Genomic DNA, 14,934 nt, shown 5'->3' on the forward strand with positions numbered 1-14,934 from the left:
TGTCTAGGCTTAAGATATGTGTTTCTTTGAGACGATGTTTCTAATGGATAATGGTATGCGATGGCGTGATGGACATGTCCCCGATCACACTTCTTGTGCCCTCCTGCATTGATACATATAAATTTATATCTCAGTCAGTGAGCGGCGTGGTAATACGGGCAAAGAGGGGTGGTCTTCCGTACAGCTACCCCCCATACCCCCGAGTCTCTGAACTAGACCACCCTACCCCCTCGGCTTATCTTGTTGCTGTAGCAAGGGGAAGTTCCGACCCTACGGGACAAGGGGCAACTGATGACTCACTAATACCCTTCTTTCTGGTGACTTCTTTACTCAAAGTCTACCAAGTCTTTACTCAAAGTTAAGTTAAAAATCAGTACGAGGACAATCAAGAGGAGGCTTGTAGTCTCATGCGGGGCCCGGGGAAGGCCTGCCAGGCCCGGCCCCGGCCCCGGGCTCGCTGGAATGCGACCAGCCATGCAGCATGCAGAAAGAATCTGGAAGATGAGCAAGTTGCTGGTGAACTGTAGCTGACAGCTCGAGACATCTCTGTCTTTGAATGGACCATACTTCCATGACTTGCATCGCCAACACGCTCGTGAGAAATAATCGTCGCTTGCTTTTGATTTTCTTCTTCATCATGTTGTTTGGAAAGAGGCTCGACGCGGACACGAGGTTGCAGAGAGTCAAGTTGATATCACTTCACGAGATGCGACTTCGTGGTGGAGGTAAGAGTGATGCATGGACAAGGTTCGAAGACTTGATCAAAGGAGCCGAAGGCAGAAAAGCGTTCCTCGAAGAGATCCAGGGAAACTCACCCCAATCTCAGGAGATGACCGGCAGTAACGAGCAGTTGATCAAGAACATCTTCATGGACGCCCCTGCAACAATTACTCACAAAGAATCAAAACCACCCTTGTTGGAAGTAGACTGGTACCAGCGAAAACTTTCCTCTGCAAGAGCTCAGTATAAGAAATGGAGGTCAGAAGGGATTCGTCTACCGAGTGCTCAGGAGCTCCTGAAGCGATACGTTGAAGGCTCGCTAGTCACGTTCAAGAAAAAAATGGAGAAATTCACGGGCAACAAAAATTTAAAACAGAAAGTAATTATGCAAGCGATTTCTAAGAGGTATGAGTTCTGCGGGGATATGCTGGTACGCCGCGGAAGCCAGCTTCGTGCATTCCAGTGTTATTTGAATGCAACACAATACGATCAGACGAACTTTCGTGCTCGCAAGATGGTAGAAAAATACTCCTTGCATTTCAATCGGTGATCTTGATGTTTGCTCATGAGAAATCATAGTTGAAACGTTTCCCAGACCTCGACGGAAGGCAATACCTTGCACCCCAGCAAAAGCCAGTCGGGCCCTTTTGCAAGACAAATATACTTTGCAGAATTTGCGGTGATATCTTCCTGATTCATTCAAATTTCCTGTTTTTGTAATGTAACTGTGCAGTCGGTCTTCTCGCGTCCGCTATCTTAATTCGACTGAGTTGCTGGTGTACTCGTGCATGGTCAATGTAACGGTATGACGATACAATCTTTCAAGTATTGCGGGCAAGTGAATGTGTTTCTAGGTGCTTGTCAACTCTTCGCTCCTGGCATCCAGTCCAGATGGCCTGCAGAGGTGAAATATGCTGTAATGCTTATCACTTTCATTCAGATAGCTTTGCAGGTTCCCCATGTACCTTATTCGAACCACTCTCTCCAAAGGATTCAGGTTGCATCCACCTGGAAAAGAAAATGTCCAGAGACGCAAAAAACTAAGGGGGATACTAAAGCTTTATCGAGTCCCGGATGGAAAGGCAAGGTTCTACCTGCCGAGAGCGCTGTGGCCTCCCGAACCCCCCTGTTTGAAATGTTATGCCACCAACCATGTGAGATTTCATGCTTTTGTTTGCTACTTTCAAAAACTAATACCGATTTTCTGATTTACGATCCCTAGACAACGAAAAATTGTGCTCGCAGCAAGCAGAAAATTTTCAGGACAAGAAAGTCTTTATAGCCGCACCCACAGGCTCAGTACCCAGACGGCGGTTTTCAAGTTAGTCATATGCTTCCCGCGGACCGGCGGCCCCGCGGTCTGGTCGTATCTGACTGACACGATTGCAGTCGAATCCGAACCGAGTGATCAGTCATTGCTGCGGATTTCATAGCCGCCTGAGTCCGTAGCCAAGTGACCGTCCTGGCCTGCCGTTTCCAACTTGCACGCGAGGGTCGCTGGAGAGCTGATACAACAGAGCGACTATGGATAACTGGCATGATTTTTTCGCAATCCTTCTGTCCTCTTGCAATGTGGCTTTTGTGCTACCTCTTTGACGCTCTCTGTAAATCCTCGAGATTTCGAGATTTCGAGCTGTCACACTTGATGAGTCACGAAATTTCAAGAGTATTTATTTAAACCCTGGATCATGCGGTGGAAATTACAGTTTCACACATAGGTTGAGATTCAGAAAGCTGGGGCGGCAATTATTCCATGGCAGTTCCTGTGACCGTTGTTTGGCGACTGATCTTTCAATATGGTGCTGGAAAGTGGTGCCTGGTATGATAGTACATACCATGTTGAGCGTGTTATGCAAATTGTGATGAGTCTCAACAGGCTATTTACTTCTTGCATTTCTATCAGTTATTTTTACATTCTGCACCACGTCCCACGTTGCAAGTAGGTTGCTTCCTGCTCAAGGCTGAAAGTTGTCAAGCTTCTCGAGCAATCCTTGGGCGTAATTGGGAGAGTAGTATCTCACAATCTCCTCGGGATAACAGACGTTGATCTGGTCGATGTATTCTCGTAATTTTGAGCCTGGCTCTGCTTGAATTTCCTGAATCTGACCAGATATAGAAGTTAAAAAACGCGAAGAAGAATCAGAAATGTCACCTTTTTTAAGCCCCCACTTGTCACAAATGCCTTTCTTGCGTCCATATTCTTCGGAAGCACTTTTGCAAACTGATGAACTAAGTATTTCAAGATGTTTCTGGGCGAATCGGACAGGAGAGGCTCCAATGCCTCCAAATGGATGCACTTCTGGATTACGGCCTTCATAGCCCTCTTTGCCTTTGTCTTCAAATCTTCACTGCTGTCCTCATTCAGGTAAACGGCAAGAAGCCTGCCGATGACATTGTGAACAGCAAGCGCCTTGGCATGGTCTGGGCTATGCCTTCCGATCTGTCCAAGGGACCATGCGCTTGCTGCCTTGATGTGATCTTCAGGCTCTCTCACGAGTGCATCCATGAGAGGAGGAACTCCCTTGGCCACAATGACACCCATTGCAAGTGTCTCCGAGAAGGCAGAGATGTAACCAAGAGTCATGATGCCGGGGAGCCTGGCATTTCCTCGAGTTTCGTTCACATAGTCTACAATGGCAGTGACACCTCCTGCATTGACAATCAAGCGCGCCAGCTCCGGTGTATGCTTGGCTATCTCTCGAATACACGTTGCAGAATTCTTTCGGACTTGTGTATCTACATCCTTCAAGCACGTAAGAATCTTTGGAAAGATCTCTGCTTCAACAACCACTTCTGCAAGTTCCACCGAATGCTTTGCAATCTGTGCCAGACATGCACAGACATGTCGCTTTAGCTTACCATCAACACTTTGGATTAGAGGAGCCAGATAAGCGACTGCACCAGCATCTACCACAGACTGAGCAAGTTCCGGTGAATGCTTTGCGATGTCGCTCAAAGCACACGCTGAAATCCTCTTTAGCGTCAGCTCAGGTTCTTGAACGCAAAGGACGAGAAGAGGGACAGCACCAGCATCGACCACAGTTTGAGCCAGCTCAGCATTATGGCGTGCAATGTAGCCTAAAGCCCAAGCAGCTGCTTCCTTCACGGATGGGTCAAACTCTTCGAGGCAACCGACTAGCGCGTCCAAGGCACCGCTATCCACGACTGCTTGAGCGAGCTGAGGAGAATGCTTCGCGACCGCTCGTAGGACAAATGCCGCTGCTTTCTTGTAAAACCTGTTCTTTTCCGAGAGGGAATACACCAACTGTGGGAGAATGCCGTTTCCCACAACCGCCTCCGCAAGATCATCGTTGTAGTTCGCTAACCTCCCCAGAGCAAGAGCTGCAGATTGTTGTATACTTGGCACATTATCAAGTAACAATGGTCGAAGCAGAGACATCACATCAGCATTCTGCAATGCCTCCACATTTTGAGGACGTGTCGAAAGATCTGCTACAGTCTGTACAAAAGTAACTCTTGCTTTCTGATACTGTTCAAATACTTGCAAGACCGCTCGTGACATATTCAGTTATCACAGTTGATCTGATCAGGGATAATGTAGATCTCTTGACCGTTCCTTTTACTCAGAAAGGGTGCGACGAAATCTCCGAACAACCTGAACGATAAGGTGTTACGCTTGCAAGTTCTGCGGATAATAAAATCAAATCGAACTATCATCATTCAGACAAGATTCAAAACCTCAACATTGTTCCATGAGAAGACACATATGTGAATATTTCCTTTTGGTCATATACATGCTCGATAGGTGGTGACTTTCTGAAGGCTAAGAGTGTAAGATTTTCCTGAGTTCTAATCTAATCGTAATGGTGTTCGTTCGATCTAATGTCCATCACATGCCTTCTGCTTCTTGTTCAACTTGTGGTTGCTTCTGTTTGTAATCTGAAAGTATTTTGCCTTTCGCTACACTCGTTCCATCTTCCCTTCATATTCAGAGGTGTCCGCATGCGTTTTCAGCCGCATGGAATCGAGCGTTGCCGTTGCTCGGCAGTTGAGATGTAAGGTTCAAAAGGACGGTGGGGGTACTGGTTCTTCTATCCATAAATGGAGGGGTCCGTATACGCGCGTTCTAGTTATCGAATGTGGGGTAACTCGGTAGGCTGCCCAGTAGGTTTTACTCAAAGGCTGCCGGGATAACTGGGCTTGAGTGGGGATGTGGATTGATTTCTAAAAGGGGTTGCGGCAGCCATGTTCGACGATGCCAGGAAGCTCATGCAGCTCAGGTTTGACTTACGGATAATGCTTGCAGTGATTGTTTGGTCGAGCCTATCTGTTCATTTGAAATATGTCAATGTCATGTTTCCTTTTGCTCTACTTGAGGAGCAATGCAACCTCGCGCACATCTCTGATTCTCATTACCTATGGTTGAACCTTTCCTTTTCCTAAACCCTGAACCTTTCCCTTTCGTCTAAGATGGATTTTTTTAGGATGTCCATGCTTTCGTTTTCTCAGGTTCTTCTGCATATCGCGGTATAGAAAAAAACATGATTAATGCTTTGTTCAGGAGGAAATGAATGAGCACAATGCGAATGGTCTTTTCACGAATACACCAATCGACAGCAACGACAGTCCTCCCGGAAACAACCAGCAGTACTGTACACTGTACGGCAATCTGCAACCTTTGTGTCATGTTCAATTCCGTGATTGTTGTTCCAGCTTCAACGGCGAGGGTTCTGGCTGTTTGCGGTCGGATGGCACATTCGCGCCAAGCCTCCCCCCTGTTACCGTGACATATTGAGCTCACATGATACATTTCTACTAAAGAAAGTAAACTTTCTTAGCTGAAAATTTGCTGATATTGTTGTTTTGTGGGCAGTGGCTAGCATTGATGTCAGAGTGTTGAAGTAATGCTCATGCAACAGATTGTTAATGTACTATTTGTGAGTTATGAAGCAAGTTGTTGCCTTGGTTTGAAACAATCTAACCACGTGAACAACCAACACATCATTTTGATGCGTTTCATGTTGGGGCAATGAAGGAACCCAACAACTCTTGAAGGCCAATCTGCTTGATGTCATTCTAATGACCAAACACTTTCTCCTTTAGGAGGAATCTGTGTTGCATTCAGAAAACCTTTCACATGAGAAAATCTTATACCCTCCAACGGGCGTGATGGCGTCAGCTGCTTCAGTGGAGCATTGCTTGAAGCTGTTTAAATCCAGGTTTCACCAGGAGGCCACTACACTTTTGATGAAGGATTACCAGTTGGTCCAAGACTCTTCTCCACACAAGACCTTGGCATTGGTAGAGGCACTGACGATACCGTAGAGCATTGCGTGACCTTTCCACACAATCAGATGCTTCGGGATGGTGCAAGATAGCTATCACCCATCAAGATGAAGTGACCTGGAGATGGGCGGGACTTCTTCACTTGAGCTCCACCAAGTTCTGTTGCGAAAGTTAATTCAAGCTTGCAAATATGCGGCCAATCATGACCAGAAGCAGCAACTGGAGCAGCCAGAGCCATCTTGGTCTGCATACCAGTATGAGTGGCAACTGCAGGGTTCTGTTTACAAGAGGAGGTCAGAGCAACTTTTAACAAATATCGACGATTTACCCAGAGATCGCCAGGATCCTCTCCATTGCCGGGACCATACCATCCATGACCAGCGACGCCAAAGCTATTGCTAACAGTCACCCAAGCGGAATCAAGTTGATCATCAATCTTTACGTATCATGGTCGTCACAGGAACCATAGATGCAATCACTGTTTCCCTGGCCACCGCCGACACCAACACTGCCGATGAACTGAAGAGAGTTTGTGTCTTGAGGCGTATTGATGTGATTGCTCAAGGACAGCATTGAAGATTCCTTGACTGCATCACAAGGCAAGGGGTAACAGCTGTACGGCTCATCCGGAGAGATGTCGACCGGCTACAAGAAATCACTTTCAAAAACCAGCCACGTCAATGTCTAATTGCTCACTTCTGTGTGGTGCCAGATATGTGGCGAGGAATCATACACAGGAGAATCCTCATGCTCCAGAACATTGTCGTACACACCAGGCTTTTCGGACAAACCGGTCTAGTTGATAACATTATCAAACAGCAGACGAAGATTGGACTGCTTACCAGATGGTGGGGATGAGTATTTCCGTGCAGTGCGTGGCCAAGCTGTCATTAAAAGGGTCAAATTGAGTTCACAGGGCGACAAGTTAAGTTATACATGTGTTTTACGGTTGTTTGCATGAAGTGTCAATCAAGACAAACTTACTTACACATAATATGTTTTTGGAAGATGGAGACAGACACGAAATGATGACCGCACAAAATGATCCAACATTGATTTTGAATCGTTGCCAGCAACAACATCTCTCACCACTGCATGTGTCGCCGACGAAGATGTATCAGCACAGAGGATAGCTAGCGCTTCCATTTCACGTCTTGCAGGACTGACCCACCCCAACCTATACAGGTTCTGCACGATGGTTGACCCACCCTTGGAAATGAGTCAAGGTGGTTCAGATCTATACCGGTGAAATATGACCTTTGGTCCCAAAAAGCACCCCTACCACCCCTGAGAAGAATCTTGTTCTTGGTACAAAAAGATTAGTACGGAAATTCATTATTGTTGTTGTGACATGGTACGAATGATCATGTTCAAGTTTGTACTGGTTTATATTAGTATGGTACTTATTCCAACTATTGTTTGTAGTGAAGCGCCTGAACAAAAATCTAAAAAATGAGAGAAGGTGAAGAATTCTCCGAGCTCCGAGGCTCCGGGCCGGCCCGGGCCGGGGGAAGGGTTTAGAGGTTTAGGACTCGGATGGGGCCCTGAGGGGGTGGAACTCGCGATAAAAGGGTCTAGTACCGGTGTCTTTCCGCCAATGATAGAGTTTTACTCCAAGTTAAGTTGGGTTCTTTTGGGTTTAGGGTTTAGGGCCGGGCCCGTTGACAGAGGCATGCTGCTCTGTGGCGCGTAGGGAGAGCGCAAGGGCACCGGAGGAAGCTGCGAGCAAGAGGTTTGTGCAGTTCAAACAGCTTTCTAAGTATGGTACTACAGTATGATGAGAGCGTTCAACGGTTCGCAACCTGCTGTATCGGAGATCATGCCAATACACGCAGGGTGAGCGCTCAGGAGGCCACGTCGAGGAGGCCGACCTCGTCGAGAGAGTGAAGAGCTTCACCAAGCGTTATCCGAATAGTCGGACAGCTCATGCTTGCAGACAGATGAAAGAGGCCAAACAGCAGAATGTCGAGACTTACATCGGCACCGAAGACACCGAGGAGACCTCCTTCATCTCCGAGGCTCCATGACTCTCCTGGGCATCTCCTCGATGTATGTGCGACAAGAAGACAAATTGAAAATGAAGTTGACGGAGCTGGGACTCATAGTAGACTCAGTCGATAGAGACGACAAGTCCATCATGTGGAAAGCACCTTACAGACCTGAGATAGCACGAGCAGTACGACATCTCACCATCTCCGAGGCTTCCTTCGGAATGAGCCATCGCACAGCAGAGAGTACAGCATCGACGGGCGAGTTTTCAGAGCAACTGAAGTCAGCATTGCACACGACAGGTCGTTCAAGCTCCGAGCCAAGCGAGGACCTTGGGGCAAGGGAGGGAGCCTTGCCGAGCTATCGCAGCTCCTAGCTCTTGGAGGAATGTCGAGGGTTAAGGGTCTAGGGTTTAGGGTTTTAGGCAACATTCTAGCATTCTAATAAACTCACATAATAATAATAATAATAGGGTTTAGGGTTTAGGGCGCCGTTATTTTCGGCAGCATGGCTCCTCGTCAGGTGTAGGGGAAGCCGCCAGGGCGCCAAGGAAGCTGCAAGCGAGAGGTTTGTATACTTCAAATAGCTTTCTAAGTATGGTTCTTCAGTATGATGAAAATGTTCGCAACCTGCTGTATCGGAGATCATGCCAATACACGCAGAGCGGACTTGTGGATGCCTCTGTCCTCGAAGCTGATCTCGTCGAGAGGGTGAAGAGCTTCGCGAAGCGTTATCCGAACAGCAGGACAGCCCAGGCTTGCAAGGCTGTGGAGGGATGCACCCCCGACGCTATCGCAGAAGCCATCCGCTCGACATGTCAGCAGGCACGACGTGAGCTTCTGCAAGAAGCGATGACTGGATGGAGTGACGCATCCAGAGAGTGGTTTATGCAGCAGATTGAAGAAGCCAAGAAGGAGAAGGTCGAGACATACACCGCCTCAGCAGGCAACGAGGTGACTTCCTTCATCTCCATGACTCTCCTGGGCATCTCCTCGGTGTATGTCAACCATGAAGAAAAGCTGAAGAAGAAATTTGAAGAGATCGGACTGATCGTAGACTCAGTGCAAGAGAGTAAAGCAATCATGTGGAAGGCTCCGTATAGACCCGAGATAGCGAGTGCTGAGGAGATCCCGGTGACTGTTTCCTTCCTCCGCAATGCACAAGCGGAGAAGCTCTGGCAGGGAAGAGAGGACTTCGCGATCGATGGTCGCAAGTTCACAGCTGTACATGTGAGCATCGTGCACGATCGATCTTTCAAGATTCGAGCCAAGAGAGGACCCTGGGGCAAAGGGGGCAGCTTGGCAGAGCTGACTCACCTGCTAACCTTGGGCGGCATGACAACGGCTGAGATAGCTGCCGTCTATCGCTATCAGCTGCTGCGCCAGTCCCTTGCAGCGGTCCAACTCCAGCCGCTGGCAGGCATGCTGGTCGCTGGGGCGCCAGGACAGCAAGTCCACAAAGGCTTAGGTCAGAAAGGCTTCGTCGCTGTAGGGGCCAACGTCATCTGGAGACAGAGGGAGGTGGAGTGGATCGTCTCCTCGAGCTGCCCAGAGGCGAATGATACAGCATTTCGAGCTTTCCGAGAGAGCGAAGCGATGGAGGGAGTACACCTGACTCTGTTCAGCGAGAACCCGAAGATCAGAGAGGCGCTCGCAGTCGAGTTGACAGCGGATCGCTTTGTGTCCAGAAATAAGTTGAAGAAGGCATCAAGACTGCAGAAGAAGGCAGGCGGCAAGGACGGCAAGGAGATCAAGATCATCATCAAGTCGACGGCGGCATCTGGTCGCTTCACGAGGAAGGAGATGGAGGGGCTGTGCAACGGCGGCAACACGTCTATCGCAAGAGTCAAGAGAGTCTTGTTGCCGTCGGAGATCGCTAACAGGCTCGAGATCAACGTTGAAGGCATCGACATGGAGGAGGATTGGAACACCAAGTCCTGGAACGGGTCCAAGCTATGCATCCTCCTCGGCTCCACGGAGGATGCTCGACGCATGATGAAGGAGCTGCCCTTCTATCTCGAAGGCGCAGCAACCAAGCTCGAAGCAGTCGGCTTCGACAAGGAGCCTGAGGCGGCTGGTCAGCGGGGCACCAGCGACGCAGCACAGCGACAGGAGGAGAGCGAGGGAGAGTGGCTGGAGTTTACAGACCTGGAGAGGATCACAATGGAGGCAGCATCTCCGTCAAGCCAAGAGGACATGCAGCTCGTCAGCGAGCTGTCAGCAGTCATCGAAGATGCAGCTTCTTTGAACGAGGCAGGGACGAGCGAGCCGATCAAGCTGGTCCTGGACAAGGCCGTTGGCAACCTCCACGACACCTTCTACTCTCCGGGGAGCCTGGAGTTCATGTCGCTGGGAGAGTGGGCGAAGATGCCAGAGGAGCAGGGAGTTGGGCGCAACGTTCTCAAGGAGAAGCTGGGGAAGTGGCTGCAGAGCAAGCGCTGGACTCGCGTGCAAGGAGAGAGCAAGAAGGCAAGGAGGGGCAGCGCGTTCTCGCCACGGGCAACGGCAGCTGCTGAGCTTGAGCAGGAGGCGGAGAGCGACGACATAGAGCGTCGATCTCTTAGCTTCCTGTTCATAGCACTGAGTAAATTCGCAGAGATGCATGTGCTGGCCTGCTCGCTGAAGGTGGACAAGAAGGACCGACTGCGAGTGGAGATGAGGGAAGATGACGAAGAAGAGGAAGACATGGAGGAAGAGCAAGGCGAGGGCGAGGAAGAAGACGGGGCGAGCCCGTACCGAGCTTGAGCTGAGCTCAAGGTAAGTAGAGAAGGTGGAGGCGACCGAAGGCCAAGGTGAGGAGAGGCAACTCTCCTGACTGAAGCTGAGGAAGCTGAATGGAGGAGGAGTAGGTGGCGACCGAAGGCCAAGGTGAGGAGAGGCAACTCTCCTGACTGAGGCTGAGGAAGCTGAATGGAGGTAGAGTAGGTGGTGACCGAAGGCCAAGGTGAGGAGAGGCAACTCTCCTGACTGAGGCTGAGGAAGCCAAGAGAAGACAGCAGAAGTAGAAAGTAGAAAGACGCCTCAGAAGCAGGGTTCGCATTGTAGGCCGTGTACTCCCAGTGCTCGAGCGCCTCTTTAGACTAGGATCAAATTGCGAAAGCCCACAACGAGGCCGAGCAACATTCTAGCATTCTAATAAACTCACATAATAATAATAGGGTTTAGGGTTTAGCGCCGTTATTTTCGGCAGCGCGCCGTTATTTTCGGCAGCATGGCTCCTCGTCAGGTGTAGGGGAAGCCGCCAGGGTTTAGGGTTTAGGGTTTAGGGTTTAGGGTTTAGGGTTTAGGGTTTAGGGTTTAGGGTTTAGGGTTTAGGCAGGCGCCGTTATTTTCGGCAGGCGCCGTTATTTTCGGCAGGCGCCGTTATTTTCGGCAGGCGCCGTTATTTTCGGCAGGCGCCGTTATTTTCGGCAGGCGCCGTTATTTTCGGCAGGCGCCGTTATTTTCGGCAGAGGCGCCGTTATTTTCGGCAGGCGCCGTTATTTTCGGCGGAGGCGCCGTTATTTTCGGCAGGCGCCGTTATTTTCGATCAAATTGCATAAGCCCACAACGAGGCCGAGCAACATTCTAGCATTCTAATAAACTCACATAATAATAATAATAATAATAGGGTTATTTTCGGCAGGCGCCGTTATTTTCGGCAGCATGGCTCCTTGCCAGGTGTAGGGGAAGCTGCCAGGGCGCCAAGGAAGCTGCAAGCGAGAGGTTTGTATACTTCAAATAGCTTTCTAAGTATGGTTCTTCAGTATGATGAAAATGTTCGCAACCTGCTGTATCGGAGATCATGCCAATACACGCAGAGCGGACTTGTGGATGCCTCTGTCCTCGAAGCTGATCTCGTCGAGAGGGTGAAGAGCTTCGCGAAGCGTTATCCGAACAGCAGGACAGCCCAGGCTTGCAAGGCTGTGGAGGGATGCACCCCCGACGCTATCGCAGAAGCCATCCGCTCGACATGTCAGCAGGCACGACGTGAGCTTCTGCAAGAAGCGATGGCTGGATGGAGTGACGCATCCAGAGAGTGGTTTATGCAGCAGATTGAAGAAGCCAAGAAGGAGAAGGTCGAGACATACACCGCCTCAGCAGGCAACGAGGTGACTTCCTTCATCTCCATGACTCTCCTGGGCATCTCCTCGGTGTATGTCAACCATGAAGAAAAGCTGAAGAAGAAATTTGAAGAGATCGGACTGATCGTAGACTCAGTGCAAGAGAGTAAAGCAATCATGTGGAAGGCTCCGTATAGACCCGAGATACGGCGAGTGCTGAGGAGATCCCGGTGACTGTTTCCTTCCTCCGCAATGCACAAGCGGAGAAGCTCTGGCAGGGAAGAGAGGACTTCGCGATCGATGGTCGCAAGTTCACAGCTGTACATGTGAGCATCGTGCACGATCGATCTTTCAAGATTCGAGCCAAGAGAGGACCCTGGGGCAAAGGGGGCAGCTTGGCAGAGCTGACCCACCTGTTAACCTTGGGCGGCATGACAACGGCTGAGATAGCTGCCGTCTATCGCTATCAGCTGCTGCGCCAGTCCCTTGCAGCGGTCCAACTCCAGCCGCTGGCAGGCATGCTGGTCGCTGGGGCGCCAGGACAGCAAGTCCACAAAGGCTTAGGTCAGAAAGGCTTCATCGCTGTAGGGGCCAACGTCATCTGGAGACAGAGGGAGGTGGAGTGGATCGTCTCCTCGAGCTGCCCAGAGGCGAATGATACAGCATTTCGAGCTTTCCGAGAGAGCGAAGCGATGGAGGGAGTACACCTGACTCTGTTCAGCGAGGACCCGAAGATCAGAGAGGCGCTCGCAGTCGAGTTGACAGCTGATCGCTTTGTGTCCAGAAATAAGTTGAAGAAGGCATCAAGGATGCAGAAGAAGGCAGGCGGCAAGGACGGCAAGGAGATCAAGATCATCATCAAGTCGACGGCGGCATCTGGTCGCTTCACGAGGAAGGAGATGGAGGGGCTGTGCAACGGCGGCAACACGTCTATCGCAAGAGTCAAGAGAGTCCTGTTGGAGATCGCTAACAGGCTCGAGATCAACGTTGAAGGCATCGACATGGAGGAGGATTGGAACACCAAGTCCTGGAACGGGTCCAAGCTATGCATCCTCCTCGGCTCCACGGAGGATGCTCGACGCATGATGAAGGAGCTGCCCTTCTATCTCGAAGGCGCAGCAACCAAGCTCGAAGCAGTCGGCTTCGACAAGGAGCCTGAGGCGGCTGGTCAGCGGGGCACCAGCGACGCAGCGCAGCGACAGGAGGAGAGCGAGGGAGAGTGGCTGGAGTTTACAGACCTGGAGAGGATCACCATGGAGGCAGCATCTCCGTCAAGCCAAGAGGACATGCAGCTCGTCAGCGAGCTGTCAGCAGTCATCGAAGATGCAGCTTCTTTGAACGAGGCGGGGACGAGCGAGCCGATCAAGCTGGTCCTGGACAAGGCCGTTGGCAACCTCCACGACACGTTCTACTCTCCGGGGAGCCTGGAGTTCATGTCGCTGGGAGAGTGGGCGAAGATGCCAGAGGAGCAGGGAGTGGGGCGCAACGTTCTCAAGGAGAAGCTGGGGAAGTGGCTGCAGAGCAAGCGCTGGACTCGCGTGCAAGGAGAGAGCAAGAAGGCAAGGAGGGGCAGCGCGTTCTCGCCACGGGCAACGGCAGCTGCTGAGCTTGAGCAGGAGGCGGAGAGCGATGACATAGAGCGTCGATCTCTTAGCTTCCTGTTCATAGCACTGAGTAAATTCGCAGAGATGCATGTGCTGGCCTGCTCGCTGAAGGTGGACAAGAAGGACCGACTGCGAGTGGAGATGAGGGAAGATGACGAAGAAGAGGAAGACATGGAGGAAGAGCAAGGCGAGGGCGAGGAAGAAGACAGGGCGAGCCCGTACCGAGCTTGAGCTGAGCTCAAGGTAAGGAGAGAAGGTAGGAGGCGACCGAAGGCCAAGGTGAGGAGAGGCAACTCTCCTGACTGAGGCTGAGGAAGCTGAATGGAGGAGGAGTAGGTAGCGACCGAAGGCCAAGGTGAGGAGAGGCAACTCTCCTGACTGAGGCTGAGGAAGCTGAATGGAGGTAGAGTAGGTGGCGACCGAAGGCCAAGGTGAGGAGAGGCAACTCTCCTGACTGAGGCTGAGGAAGCCAAGAGAAGACAGCAGAAGTAGAGAGTAGAAAGACGCCTCAGAAGCAGGGTTCGCATTGTAGGCCGTGTACTCCCAGTGCTCGAGCGCCTCTTTAGACTAGGATAAAATTGCATAAGCCCACAACGAGGCCGAGCAACATTCTAGCATTCTAATAAACTCACATAATAATAGGGTTTAGGGTTTAGGAGGCGCCGTTATTTTCGGCAGCATGGCTCCTTGCCAGGTGTAGGGGAAGCCGCCAGGGCGCCAAGGAAGCTGCAAGCGAGAGGTTTGTATACTTCAAATAGCTTTCTAAGTATGGTTCTTCAGTATGATGAAAATGTTCGCAACCTGCTGTATCGGAGATCATGCCAATACACGCAGAGCGGACTTGTGGATGCCTCTGTCCTCGAAGCTGATCTCGTCGAGAGGGTGAAGAGCTTCGCGAAGCGTTATCCGAACAGCAGGACAGCCCAGGCTTGCAAGGCTGTGGAGGGATGCACCCCCGACGCTATCGCAGAAGCCATCCGCTCGACATGTCAGCAGGCACGACGTGAGCTTCTCCAAGAAGCGATGGCTGGATGGAGTGACGCATCCAGAGAGTGGTTTATGCAGCAGATTGAAGAAGCCAAGAAGGAGAAGGTCGAGACATACACCGCCTCAGCAGGCAACGAGGTGACTTCCTTCATCTCCATGACTCTCCTGGGCATCTCCTCGGTGTATGTCAACCATGAAGAAAAGCTGAAGAAGAAATTCGAAGAGATCGGACTGATCGTAGACTCAGTGCAAGAGAGTAAAGCAATCATGTGGAAGGCTCCGTATAGACCCGAGATAGCGAGTGCTGAGGAGATCCCGGTGACTGTTCCTCCTCCGCAATGCACA

The 14,934-nt window shown here is 50.7% G+C and overlaps 4 protein-coding genes across 4 annotated transcripts; 2 read left to right on the forward strand and 2 right to left on the reverse strand.

Annotated features, from left to right (window-relative positions):
- Positions 1–556: 556 nt before the first annotated feature.
- On the forward strand, positions 557–2,128 carry GUITHDRAFT_107570 (hypothetical protein; the record flags this gene model as incomplete). Its single annotated transcript, XM_005833718.1, has 6 exons — positions 557–1,266; positions 1,316–1,399; positions 1,454–1,523; positions 1,575–1,624; positions 1,673–1,717; positions 2,110–2,128. The coding sequence occupies 6 exons, from the start codon at positions 557–559 to the stop codon at positions 2,126–2,128; spliced, it is 978 nt and encodes a 325-aa protein (XP_005833775.1).
- Positions 2,129–2,584: 456 nt separating this feature from the next.
- Positions 2,585–4,338, reverse strand: GUITHDRAFT_94269 (hypothetical protein). Its single transcript, XM_005833719.1, has 2 exons — positions 2,873–4,338; positions 2,585–2,822 (listed from the first exon to the last, which is right to left on the reverse strand). Exons 1-2 carry the CDS (start codon positions 4,241–4,243, stop codon positions 2,676–2,678), a joined length of 1,518 nt encoding a protein of 505 aa, XP_005833776.1. The 5' UTR covers positions 4,244–4,338; the 3' UTR covers positions 2,585–2,675.
- A 1,252-nt stretch (positions 4,339–5,590) lies between these two features.
- Positions 5,591–6,762, reverse strand: GUITHDRAFT_152327 (hypothetical protein). The gene is made up of 8 exons (XM_005833720.1): positions 6,664–6,762; positions 6,410–6,612; positions 6,296–6,359; positions 6,175–6,244; positions 6,067–6,126; positions 5,941–6,019; positions 5,836–5,886; positions 5,591–5,791 (listed from the first exon to the last, which is right to left on the reverse strand). Exons 2-8 carry the CDS (start codon positions 6,538–6,540, stop codon positions 5,758–5,760), a joined length of 489 nt encoding a protein of 162 aa, XP_005833777.1. The 5' UTR covers positions 6,541–6,612; positions 6,664–6,762; the 3' UTR covers positions 5,591–5,757.
- An 802-nt stretch (positions 6,763–7,564) lies between these two features.
- On the forward strand, positions 7,565–7,994 carry GUITHDRAFT_107573 (hypothetical protein; the record flags this gene model as incomplete). The annotated part of the gene is made up of 4 exons (XM_005833721.1): positions 7,565–7,611; positions 7,661–7,699; positions 7,741–7,803; positions 7,904–7,994. The coding sequence occupies 4 exons, from the start codon at positions 7,565–7,567 to the stop codon at positions 7,992–7,994; spliced, it is 240 nt and encodes a 79-aa protein (XP_005833778.1).
- Positions 7,995–14,934: the final 6,940 nt, after the last annotated feature.

The sequence above is a fragment of the Guillardia theta genome, assembly GCF_000315625.1.
Source record: "Guillardia theta CCMP2712 unplaced genomic scaffold GUITHscaffold_29, whole genome shotgun sequence".
Classification (NCBI taxonomy): domain Eukaryota; class Cryptophyceae; order Pyrenomonadales; family Geminigeraceae; genus Guillardia; species Guillardia theta.

Coding starts and splice junctions, on each gene's coding strand:
- GUITHDRAFT_152327 (XM_005833720.1), bottom strand. CDS start 6,540: ATGCTGTCCTTGAGCAATCACATCAATACGCCTCAAGACACAAACTCT. Junction 6,020..6,066: donor AGGTCACTTCATCTTGATGG/GTGATAGCTATC, acceptor TTGTGTGGAAAG/GTCACGCAATGCTCTACGGT. Junction 5,887..5,940: donor GAAGAGTCTTGGACCAACTG/GTAATCCTTCAT, acceptor GGATTTAAACAG/CTTCAAGCAATGCTCCACTG.
- GUITHDRAFT_94269 (XM_005833719.1), bottom strand. CDS start 4,243: ATGTCACGAGCGGTCTTGCAAGTATTTGAACAGTATCAGAAAGCAAGA. Junction 2,823..2,872: donor CAAGTGGGGGCTTAAAAAAG/GTGACATTTCTG, acceptor ATATCTGGTCAG/ATTCAGGAAATTCAAGCAGA.